The sequence below is a fragment of the Poecilia latipinna genome, unplaced genomic scaffold (genome assembly GCF_001443285.1).
Source record: "Poecilia latipinna isolate Pla-1442-1.1 unplaced genomic scaffold, P_latipinna-1.0 Scaffold937, whole genome shotgun sequence".
NCBI lineage: Eukaryota > Metazoa > Chordata > Actinopteri > Cyprinodontiformes > Poeciliidae > Poecilia > Poecilia latipinna.
Genome location: NW_015113553.1, coordinates 15,658 through 27,166, shown reverse-complemented (window position 1 = coordinate 27,166; position 11,509 = coordinate 15,658). Strand labels below are relative to the sequence as shown.

Sequence of the window (11,509 nt, the reverse complement as noted above, 5' to 3'; positions counted from 1 at the left end):
TTAAATCAGGACAGATATCTGAGCCAGGTCATTTCCAATAACGCTCCGTTAGCCACAGGAGTTTAAAGTCATAACGGTCGAGCTTTTCTGACCAAACCATGAGCTGCAGTCAGCACAAAATGCTGCTGATTTTCAAAAAAGTTTTTCATGTGACTCCATTGCTAAAGCAACTTCATTGGCTCCTGGTGGACAACAGAGTGCATTTCGAGGTCAACATCTCTGGACGACTACAGCTTTGACCCCCGTCAGTGAACCCATGACTCCAAGACTTTGGAGTTCCCTACCTTTGGCTCTCAGATCCATGCAGAAGTGGTTCTGATCTACTACAGCAGGTACACGAGTACCAGATTGGATCCTTTTCCCCTTTCAAACTGTATCTTCTATGGTATGAATTCAACAGGACCTGGATAACAACCCTCTGAGATTTTGGTTCACAACGACGTGGTTGAACATTTATGACAGTCGACCCACAACCTTTGCATTTGGAGTACAGACCTCACTATCTCCCAGTCCAATAGAGATTGAGTGAGAACAGTAAATATGCAAACTGGCTCCCTGAGAGTCAGACAGCCCATATTTGATCCAATTTTTCAGCTCCATCGCAGTTTGTCTGGTGCTGAAAGTGGACAGAGTAACGCTGATTCTGAAACTTTGTGTTGTTTTCCTTGTTTTGCATAAAAATGTACGAAAAAGAACTTAGAACTAGGGATTAAAATCTAATAAAATAAACAAAAAGGTGACTTTTTTAAACATTTAATCACTTTTGGTTTTGTTCTAAGTGCTTCTTTCTTCATTAATAAACTTTTGGTTAACACGTAGTCTGTGGAAAAATTAATCAGTCGTATATTTGTCTTGTGTACATTTCTTTTGTTTGATTATTACATTTTGTTGCGCCAGTTTATTGATCAGTATCCAATGATCTTTTTGATTTTGCTGAAAGGATAGCTACCTTTTTCATTACTTTATATTACACAGCAAATATCCAGATTCTTCTTTATATGTGACAAATGGAAAACCATTTATAATTTCACACTGATTTTGAATAGAACTAACTGGTCTATAAACATTAATGTGATTTAACCTACCTTAACATCGCCACTCAGAGAACAATTAAAAACAGTAAAAGCTAAAGAAAATATATACAATTTGACAAAGCAAGACATTGAAACAGTAAAAAGTATAACATATACCAAGTGCAGAAGTGAAATGACAAAGAGGATGTATATGGACTCCAAGTACATAAAATCTATTCAAGGTCCCACAATGTATTCAAGCTGAAGGCCAGAGAAAAGAGAAGAATCTTTCTCAGAGATTTAAATTGATCTACACTCAAAGCAGTGCAAACGGGGGAGGAATATTTTTCCATAGAGTTGAAGCAGTTGCTGGAAAAACTCGATCAGCCCTGCAACCTAATATGGATCTCGGAAAAAGAGAAACCGCCCGGTCGTACAGAGAAGATCACGTGAAGAAAAGTAGGATAAACCATAAATCGTGAAATTAAGTAAGAAACGTTGAAAATCAATGTAGAAAAGAAAGTCCAGGCAAAAACTGGACATTTATATCAGTTTATAACCTGCTGCGTTGTGAGGAGTTTCAAAGTGCCGCATCGAGGTCTGAGCTACCCCGACACACGAAGCACAACAGAGCTAAAGACCTGAGGCAATAAAAGCACAAATAAATCTGGTCAAGGTCAGTGAAAGCAAAAACACCTTAATTTTACAACATGTCTTATCTTTTTATCCAAGTTACAAGGGATGTCAGGTGTCACGCCCAAATTCATAACAGCAGAACAAATGACAACAAAAAGACTAAAATAATTTCTCAAGTCAAATTATTGGCCCCGTCTTGTTCATTAAGACTGAGAAAGTTTACCTTTTTGCATATCTTAATTTTATTTATTGGTTTCAATGTTTTACAGCAAAACAATTGGACAAAAATGAGCTTCTCAAAGACATAATCACAAGAGGGGATACAGAACAAAGAACAAATGGGATCCCTGAGGAACCCCAAAACTGAAAGCGGCAACAGAATTTCTTTCTTTTTTTTCTTTTTTGAAAAAAGGACCCAAATACAGAGTAGGGGCTGAGAATGAGTTGAAAACAGAATACTTTAATAAAGTATAAGATTAGTTCATAAACCATGAGAGGCAACGAGGGAAGAAAACAGACAAGACAAAACAATCCATCAGGGAACGACTGAAAAAGACAGGAATAAATACTGACGAGTGCATTTGCTGACAAGGTTCAGGTGGTTGATTACAAAAGGGGCATCTGAGAGAGAAGACAAACAGGTAGACTGAGAGAAGATGAAAAATAAACCAAAAGAAGCTGAACAGGGACTCAACAGATCCTGATTACAGGAGGCTGACAAAAAGGCCGACTACAAATAAATACAAATATTCAAGAAACAGGACACAAACATAGCCTAAGAAACTAAACACCTAGAGAAGAACCAATAAGGCAAAACCTTATAATAATGAACTAACTGTGGCAAGACCTTTTAAGAGATAACAAAGAACACAAATACAAGTAAAAATCAAAACCCAAACACTAAAGGATTGTGACGCAGAACAGGTAGAGAACAGATACACTTGGATCTGTCAGGAACCAGCACTTTTGTTTCCAACCATTTGTTCCAATGTGGAACAAAAGGAGCAGAGCTTCATCAACCTGGTTTACCAATTGTGAATCTGGTTATAATGATCCACAACACCAAACAGGTCTAAAAGCATTTCAAAAAAGGCCTGTGCAAGGCATCAATGTAGAGTAATTAAGCCCCGCTAAAAGAGCCGGTTCAGTGTTACGGTGTGATTTAGGGCTGTTTCTCTGTGTTAATTTCATTGGCCTTTAAAAGCTGAAGCCAATTAGGAATTTGATTAAAATGAGCATCAAAAGTGTTTTGTAGCACATGCCAGGATAACTTTGACTCGTATATACTTGACTTTTAAAGCACAGACAGGATTTTCTTTTATTGTTTGCCAGCCTGGCTAAGAGGTTTTGCTAGCTCTACACTTAAAATATAATAAAAAACACAACACTAATAATATTAATTTCGAACACTAATTGCACCCAGGAGCTGGGTTAATTGTTCTCTCTCTCTTGCTCAGGTGGGCATGACAAGACACTGGTTTTGATTTTTGTTTTGTCTAAAGCGTGCAGATCACAAGCTGTTGGTAACATCTGCTAGTTTTCAAGAGGAATAGATTAAAAAAAATTGGGGATATAAAACAAAAAAAGTATGAGATGTAAGGATGAACCTGATAAAACTTTTGCAATATTTGATCTATAGGTGTTATAGAAAATAAAAGGCTTGATTAAGCAGAAAAAAAAAATAGCATTCACTGTGTACAAGGTGTCCTTTCTTACTCGGCTTGAAAGTGACGATTGTTTACTTTAATCGGCGATAGTTGACGGTCTTCCACTGTTATTATGTGGATCTTAAGCTGAATCTGCTACTACTGACAACCAAAGAGTTGGCTATAATTTAACATCTTACCTCAGGATATCAGAATGACCTGTAATTTTTCATCAAGTGCCATGATTAAATGTCACTTAATCATACACTGTGATTTAGGAGAAAAATACCTTCGAAACTAATTAAAGTGCCCTAAGTGCAGTGGAGGAAAATTAGATACTTTTGAGGAAAGTGTACAGCTTTGAAATGTATGCATGAACAAAATGTTGTCATCATTTCTATTCTTAACAAGAAGGCGAAAGATGAAAATTAAGCTACTCCTGTGCAGGTACTCCATTCATAAAAGTGCATCCGTCAGATTTACATGTATTGTTGATTCTCTAATGTAGAGAAAAGCAGAATATTAATGAGAGGCTGTAACATAAACTCCATGTTTCTTGAGGAAAGTAACTATTATACTTTTATCACCTTTATTGAAATGATGCCTCGTTATTTCTTACCAATTTTATTTCGATGTAATGATGGACATGTGCGTCTTCTGACCAAATTATCTTCTGTTATTGAACTACAGCAGCTATTGTCTCATGGTTTACTCAAGCGGTGTCTTAAATACCAAAAGAAAAAGGCCAATCAATTAAATCAGTCAGTCAATCAGTCAATTGAGTCAGACCAGTTTACCAGTGAAACACAATTAAAAGTCAGAGGTGGAAGGGAGAAGAGCTCATAACGGCTTCCTCATTTACTGAACGTCTGTTTTTTTTTTAAACAATCAGATGAGATCTATTTATACTAAAAGTTCAGGCTGAACTGTTCCTCAGAAATTATGAATGCATTTTTAAACCCAGTCACCCCTGATAAATCCGTCCTTCAATGTTCTTGTTACTCTGACGGAGCGAGCTGCAGTAAGGTTGAATCGCTGATTGAAACTCCGCTCCAAGTGCCTTGAAAAAAATAATCATTTTCAGGAGACTAGAGTCAATATCTGATGAACTCCTAAAATGCATTGGTTTATTTAAAAAAAAAAAAAAAAAAAACAAGGAATGTTTCAAGTCCCGCAGAGGCAAAAGTTGAGTGTTTTTGGTAAAAACGAACTGAAGCAACATTTCAACATTAAAAGTGTCTGAACTCATTTATCATCATTTCAGCAGCGAAATCAAAAAAAGGCCAAGGAGAGATTTCTCTTCATATCTGTATAAAAGAAAGCTTTATCACTTTATGCTGGACAACATAGACAGTGGCTCAATGTTAGTTTTGGAAAAAAATGTGCAATTTATGAAATGCAGTTTACACAGTAATCGTTTGTGGACTTGAAAATCTCAGAATACAGTTGATTGGTATTGGTGCATCCTATTCTTGTGACGATAAAAAATGACAAAATATTATTCATTACTAATTTTAGATAACCGTATGGCTGTGACTGCATGACACAAAATTTATGGCACCGCAAACACAAATATTGTTCTTGAAAAATATTCCAGTTTGAAATAATTTTCTTTGGGACGATACTTTACGTCTAATGTACTTTTTTCAGTAAACTACTCGCATCAGCCGCATTTAATCACAATCGAATTACTGACATTTATAACAAAAAATCTAAATTCTTATAAGAAATTTGTAACAATAAATAATAAATGGTCCTATAAATGCTCACCACTGGTCAAAAAGTAGACCTATTTCTGTAATTTCATTCAAAACATGAATATTGTGTGCTATACGGACTCTCTGCGCACACAGTGCAGCTGAATCGGACGCGAACACACGCCATAAAGTCTGTTTAAAACATCATCCTACCAGTACAACGTCACAGGTGAATTTTACATCATCAAAACAATCTTGCAGGTTATTCTGCAGTCTGAGGAACTTCATGTAATCGTCACTAATAACCTGAGCGAAAGCCTCAGCAAGCCCAGAGTTGCAGAAAAATATTTAAAAAAATTAATAAAAAGTAGGTACTCCTAGCTAACCTACAGGAGGTGTGATTCAATGTTAGAAAGCAAGAAAATAAATATGCATTTTAGCTTTAACTGTATATTTTAAGTGCACTTTTACAGGGATTCAATTAAACACCCACATGAAATAACTAAACATCCATCCATACCAGGAACATTTGTCAATACAATAGATTTGTTTATGTTCTTAAAAATGTTTAATTATATTTACAGAACAAAAAACATAGTCAGGATCACATTGAGTAGTATTTCTTCTTTTTTCTTTTTTGGCAAATAATAAAGACGCGAGTTAAAAATACTAAGCAATGTAAGTAGCCAAATCCAACTAGATAGTGTGCAGCACAAACAGTTTGAAACAGCCCCACATGAACACCAGTAATTTTGATACAAGATCATAGTGTAGAAAACATATGGTTTACATGATGAAGCTAAACAGAAATATGATACATAATTTTTAACTTTTCTTTTTTAAAGGTCACACCGTTTTTTATTCACAATGTGAGACACAGTCTCATGAGTGCCGTCACACTTAAAAAAAAAAAAAAAAAAAAATGGAGTTCACCGGGAAGGAGAAAAACAAGCACAGTAGTTAAATGAATATTATTCCAATATTGAACAAGCTGAGGCTGACTCAGTGACGTAAAGCACGGCCGAGTTCTGGTTTTGGTACCAGCAGCAAGGCAAAGATGCACCAAGTGAAAAATAAATAAGTGAAATGAAATCCAGAGACGGATAAGCAGGAAAACAAACTTCTCTTCGTCTGATTGAAACTGGAGTTTTGGAGTTGAAACAAAGAAGTTTGATTTAACTAAAACACATGTCTAACTCCACGAGTCTCAGACATGACTTATTTACATTGAAAAAAATATCTAAGTAATATATTAAGTTAAACTTGAAAATTAATAGTAATAATAATAATAATAATAATAATAATAATAAAAATAAGCAAGCAATATTGTAAAGCAAGAGTAAAGCAAGTAGGCGAAGGAGAAGAAAAGTCTTGGGTCTTTTGAAGTTGGACATTTCTCCTCCCGCTGCAGAAAAAAAAAAAAAAAAAAAACGTCCATCTTTAACACTTGAACAGGTAACGACGGGCGAGAGGGAGCGAAAGCCATGAGCGCAGGCCGAAACGGGGGCAGTTTTTAGGTGGTCTTCACCAGGTCATAGACGTGAATGTGGACGTCATCGTCGTATTTGATGTAATAAACGGTGGGCTTCGCCGGGACCTGGTAGATGACCAGCCCCGTCCTCTTCAGGCCGTTGTCTGTCACGTACTCCACCTGTTTACCCACAAGGCTCTCTGGCTCCTCACCTGGCTTCCTGTCAGCCGGCAGCAGGTGTTTGTTCTCTGGAAGACCAAACACAAGAAAATGGAAAAAAAAAAAAAAAAAAAAACATCAGACCGGTAACAACTGAAATACGCAGTTTATAGCAGTTTTCTACATTCGTGAAGTGATTTGTTGGGATTTTATGTGACCAATACAAAGTAGCATAAAATTGCAAAGTGGAAAGAAAACAATACATTGTTTTTAAAGCGTTTTTTTTTTTTTATATATATATAAATATAAAATAAAAACCTGACAGCTCTAACTTGCATTTGGATCTAAAATGCATTTGAAAAAAAACAACAAAAAAAAAAAAACATTTTGCTGCATGTATAACTCCACGTCCTTTGCATACCCAGCTTTGCTTATCAAGGCTGAAACTTTCCACTTAGCTCTTTGCAACGTAGCTCAAACTCAGCTGAATGAATGATGAGTATCTGCACAAACAAATGTTTAACTTTTGCCCTAAATTCCTAAAGTGTTGGACTTTGACTTGGCAATTCTGACATAAATATGCTTTGATCTAAACCATTTTATTATCCAGCTGTGTGTTTAGTCTGATTATTTTTAATCTTTTGCTGCCCCTAACTGGTTTCCTTCCAGAATTGCCCAATGTGTGTCTTCCTATCAACTCTCAACACATCTCTGCTAAAGAAGAGCACAGCATGATGCTGCCACCACCATGTTTCACTGTGAGGATGTTGTGTTCAGGGTTTGTTTCTGTCGACGCAAAATTATTTTTCATTTAGAGCTTAAAGTTTGATTTTAGTCTCATCTGACTGGAGCACCTTCTTACATGTCACCGCCTGATCTCTACCTGGTTTCAGGCAAACTTTCTTTCTTTTAGATATTTTTTATCAGTAAATGGCCTGTACTTGTATAGTGCTTACATCAAGTCCAGAGGACTCCAAAGCACTTAATACCAGTCAGTCATTCGCCAATTAAGCTAGAATTACCACCGACCTCTTGGCTGTTTTTTTTTTTTGGTTTAATATACTGCTAAAAAAATAAAGGGAACATTTCACTTTAATTTTGTGTGTGGCTCCAAATCCAGGCCTCCATTGGTTAATAAATTTGATTTCCATTGATGATTTTTGTGTGATTTTGTTGTCAGCACATTCAACTTTGTACAGAACAAAGTATTCAATGAGAATATTTCATTCATTTAGATCTAGGATGTGTTTTTGAGTGTTCCCTTTATTTTTTTTGAGCAGTGTACTTTCCTTGCTTAGTTTTGTTAAAAGAAAAAAAAAAAAAACAGCAAAAAGTAATTTTCCTTCCAAATCACATACGTATAACTTTGTGTTGCTGTAACGCATTAAATCCTAACAAAAACATTGTGGTTGAAAAAAAAAATATGAAAAAGAACATAATAAGGAATAGTTCTACAACTTCTAAGCAAAAAAATATGCCAAACATCATCATGATGAAAACAAAACAGTAAAGTCATATTTTTTTTGACTCAGACTATTTAAATTCATCCTTCTCCCTGAACTCTAAACCGTTACAAAATGTCTTAAAACGTTCAGTGCGCTACCAGAGCGCTCCTTACTGTACCTGACTCCGGCAGGACACGGAGATCTCCGTCTTTGTAGTCGTCCCACAGCTGGTACATGTACAGCACCGGGTCCTTCTCGTAGGTGATGTAATACCAGTGGGTCATGATGGGGGCTCGGGACAGGACCATGCCCCGCCACTCGTTTTTCTCCCCGTCCTCCTTCTCGAACAGATGCTCCACCGCTCGACCCACGAGCTCCTCGGCCCCCGGAGGCACCTTGATCTTATTGTTTACTGCGACGGAGAGAAGCCGCTTTAATGAGCCCGGAAGCTTTGCAGATCCAAAATAAATAGTCGGTGCATAAAAGTACCAACGTCGGTTCAACATATTGAAAATTGCTTCATATTAACCAATATCAGATTTAAAAATTTTAAAAAGTCGAGTTGAAATTGCCTCCCATCTTAGAAAAGTCAGAAGCTAAATTAACATTCTCTGCACAGTTTACTTGTTTGACAAAGCCGACAGAGGTTTTCTAGGTCAGTCAGCATCAAATGATACATTTTTGTAAACAGAAGTAAAAAAAAAAAAAAAACAAGTAGACAGGTTTACAGTTACATCAAAGCTTGCAATATAAAACTAAATGAACTACAACATACTCACCGACTTTCTCTGCCAAAACCTGCAGGTTGGACACCCGGTTGTCTTTGAAGAGCTCGATGCCGTAAACGCAGTCAAAGCCGTCGTATTTGACCATGTAGAGGGAGTTGTTGACGGTGAGGCGCTCCAGGACCGTGCCTTTCCATTTGGTCACATTGCCCTTTTCCCTCCAAGTGTGCTGGATCCTGCGGCCCAAGAGGTTATCCGGGTCCGGGCTCGAGGTCGACGCCAAGCTTTCACTCAGCTCTCCACTGCTACGCTTCCTTTAATCGCAACAGAACATGTCTTTGTTTTAAGAGGTCAGTTTAAGGAAAGTCTGACTTTTAATTGACTGTTACTGCAGATCCAATGCTTTTATGCATAAAATCACATTAAAGGCACAGATTGAATGCAAATTAAACTTGGAATAAGGGCTTACGGTTTGTCTTTTTTTAAAAAGAGTATTACAGATAAAGTTTATTTTAATTTTCTTGACTAAGGTCAATTTGTTCTTTTTTTTTGTCCTTGAACGTGTTAATTTCACAAAATATTTTAGATACCATGACTGCAAAAAGAAGGGGAAGTTAACCTAGTTTTGCAAACTGACAGAAGTAACATGCATGCATGCATGCAAAAAAAACAAAAAAAAAAACAAAGCAAACCAAGTCAGTTTCAATCATGAACGTGTCAAATGTTCATGAAAAGCTGCAAACAATTTGTTTGTGTTGTCTGCATGCATGCAACGCCCAGGGGTTTTCTCTCACTGCTAAACAGGCTCATGCTACATCATAGGACTTTATGCAGAAGTAAAGTCGAGGATTTAGTTGTCTTTACAGCACACTGAAATAGATAATCGTGCTAATGACAATGTCTTTTTATATGGATTAGTAGAAAACATAGACTCAAGAAAATAAATTGTCTATACAGCTCCTGGAAGAAAAACAACATATGATAAAAATCAACTGATTTCATCCATCAGGTAAAGCATCCAGCACACGATCCTGATTCTGTGCAAAATTAGAAATAATTTTTTATTTTAAATTTAACTGTCATTTCTGCTTTGATAAAATAATTTATTCAAGAAAAAAAGTTTTATTTTAAGGCAAAATATTAACTGCAGCTGTTTTTAAAGACAAAATGAAATGCTAAATTAAAGAACGTGAACTTTTCTTGATAAAACACCGTTACGTTTAACTCAAATTTCTTCTCCCTACTGAAAAACTACTGAGAAAACATGATTCAAAGATGTTTTTTTTTTATTTGAACATTTTAAAATAATATATACATTTTGTGATTTCTACTCTTGTGTTTTCTTAGTTTCCACTATAACTTGACATTCATAAATTACCACCCACACAGGACAAACAATCATGCACACAAGCATTCACACCTAAGCCCAATTTATTACACCAATTATCCTGGCAGTTTTGGACTTTGGGAGGGAGTACCCAGAGAGAACCCATGGAAATTAGGACAACATGAAAACCCCATGCAGAAAGACCTCTGGCTGAGATTTGAACCTAAAACCAGCTCGCTGAAAACCACAATGCTACAGACTGTTCCACACAGCAGCCGACATTACCTTGGATTATTTAAATTTTCTCATATTGCCCTTACGGAAATGAATTATTTGCTTTGGCAGGCAAGTCTTGCACATTTGGATGACATCCTAATTAAGCTGTCAAATGTAGTCAGTCATTTGAAAAGACATATTTTTATTATATTCCTTGAGTTTAGCCTACCTGCCGCGTTTCTTTGACATGTTTCCATAAATTCACACGGCCCTGTAAAAAAAAATAACTAGGTTAGTTCAAAAATAAGTTCGGAAAAATAATTAAAGCTCATAAAGTCACTGAGGAGAAACCCGCAAGTAGTTAAAGTGATCAAGTTTAGGCCAGCAGTTCAAGCTTAATGACCCGCAGATATGCAAAATATGAGAGGATCCCGAGAACCGGATGTAAACAAGCCACAGAGCTAACTACCTTGGTTTGAAGCTAACTACAGGTTACATATTTATGCAGCTAACCTTATGGCTAATAAATAACTTAGCACAGTGCTGCTAAACAAACACAGCCGTGGTCATTCAAAATATAAACCCACAGCATGTTCAACATTTAACAAGTCAGACGACTAAAGCCCAGAGAGCATTTGCGTCGCCACTTCCTGTAAAATACAAAATATTTTACAGAAAGTGGTTTCTACATTTCTGCACATAAGCTAGCCGAACAAAAGGAAATGCATCGCCATGTACGCGCTGATTTTTGCACCACTGCGACAGCGACTACAACAACATGGAAACAAGAACCACACAAAATAAATGAGCTGACAGCCTTTACCAGGACGACGGGTCAAATGTTCAAGAGCCGTCAGGAGAAGTCGTTTGTCCTGCCCGATCAATAATTTCACATGTGATTTGTGTTTGCTGAGCGGATTCCTCCACCTAACGTAGGCTACACGGAAGCGACACTGTTTTAGGAACTACAACTACCAGGAGCCTCCCGCAGCTCGCAAAGCCCTCTGGGAATTCTAGTTAGACGAAATTAGGCATCCTTTTCATCTTCTGCAGCATCCGTGTCTCCACTTATATTTAATAATTTATGTTTTACAAAGGTCACATTTTTACAAGCTGGTTAAGCCTCTTTGGTCCGGCGTTCATCTTCAGCACCCTCTCTGTTTGCACGCTGCAT

The 11,509-nt window shown here is 36.8% G+C and overlaps 1 protein-coding gene across 1 annotated transcript; it reads right to left on the bottom strand.

Annotated features, from left to right (window-relative positions):
* Positions 1–6,376: 6,376 nt before the first annotated feature.
* Positions 6,377–11,306, bottom strand: LOC106957793 (spindlin-1-like). Its single transcript, XM_015049265.1, has 5 exons — positions 11,159–11,306; positions 10,565–10,606; positions 8,847–9,106; positions 8,246–8,479; positions 6,377–6,711 (listed from the first exon to the last, which is right to left on the bottom strand). Exons 2-5 carry the CDS (start codon positions 10,582–10,584, stop codon positions 6,506–6,508), a joined length of 720 nt encoding a protein of 239 aa, XP_014904751.1. The 5' UTR covers positions 10,585–10,606; positions 11,159–11,306; the 3' UTR covers positions 6,377–6,505.
* Between the last annotated feature and the right edge of the window lie 203 nt (positions 11,307–11,509).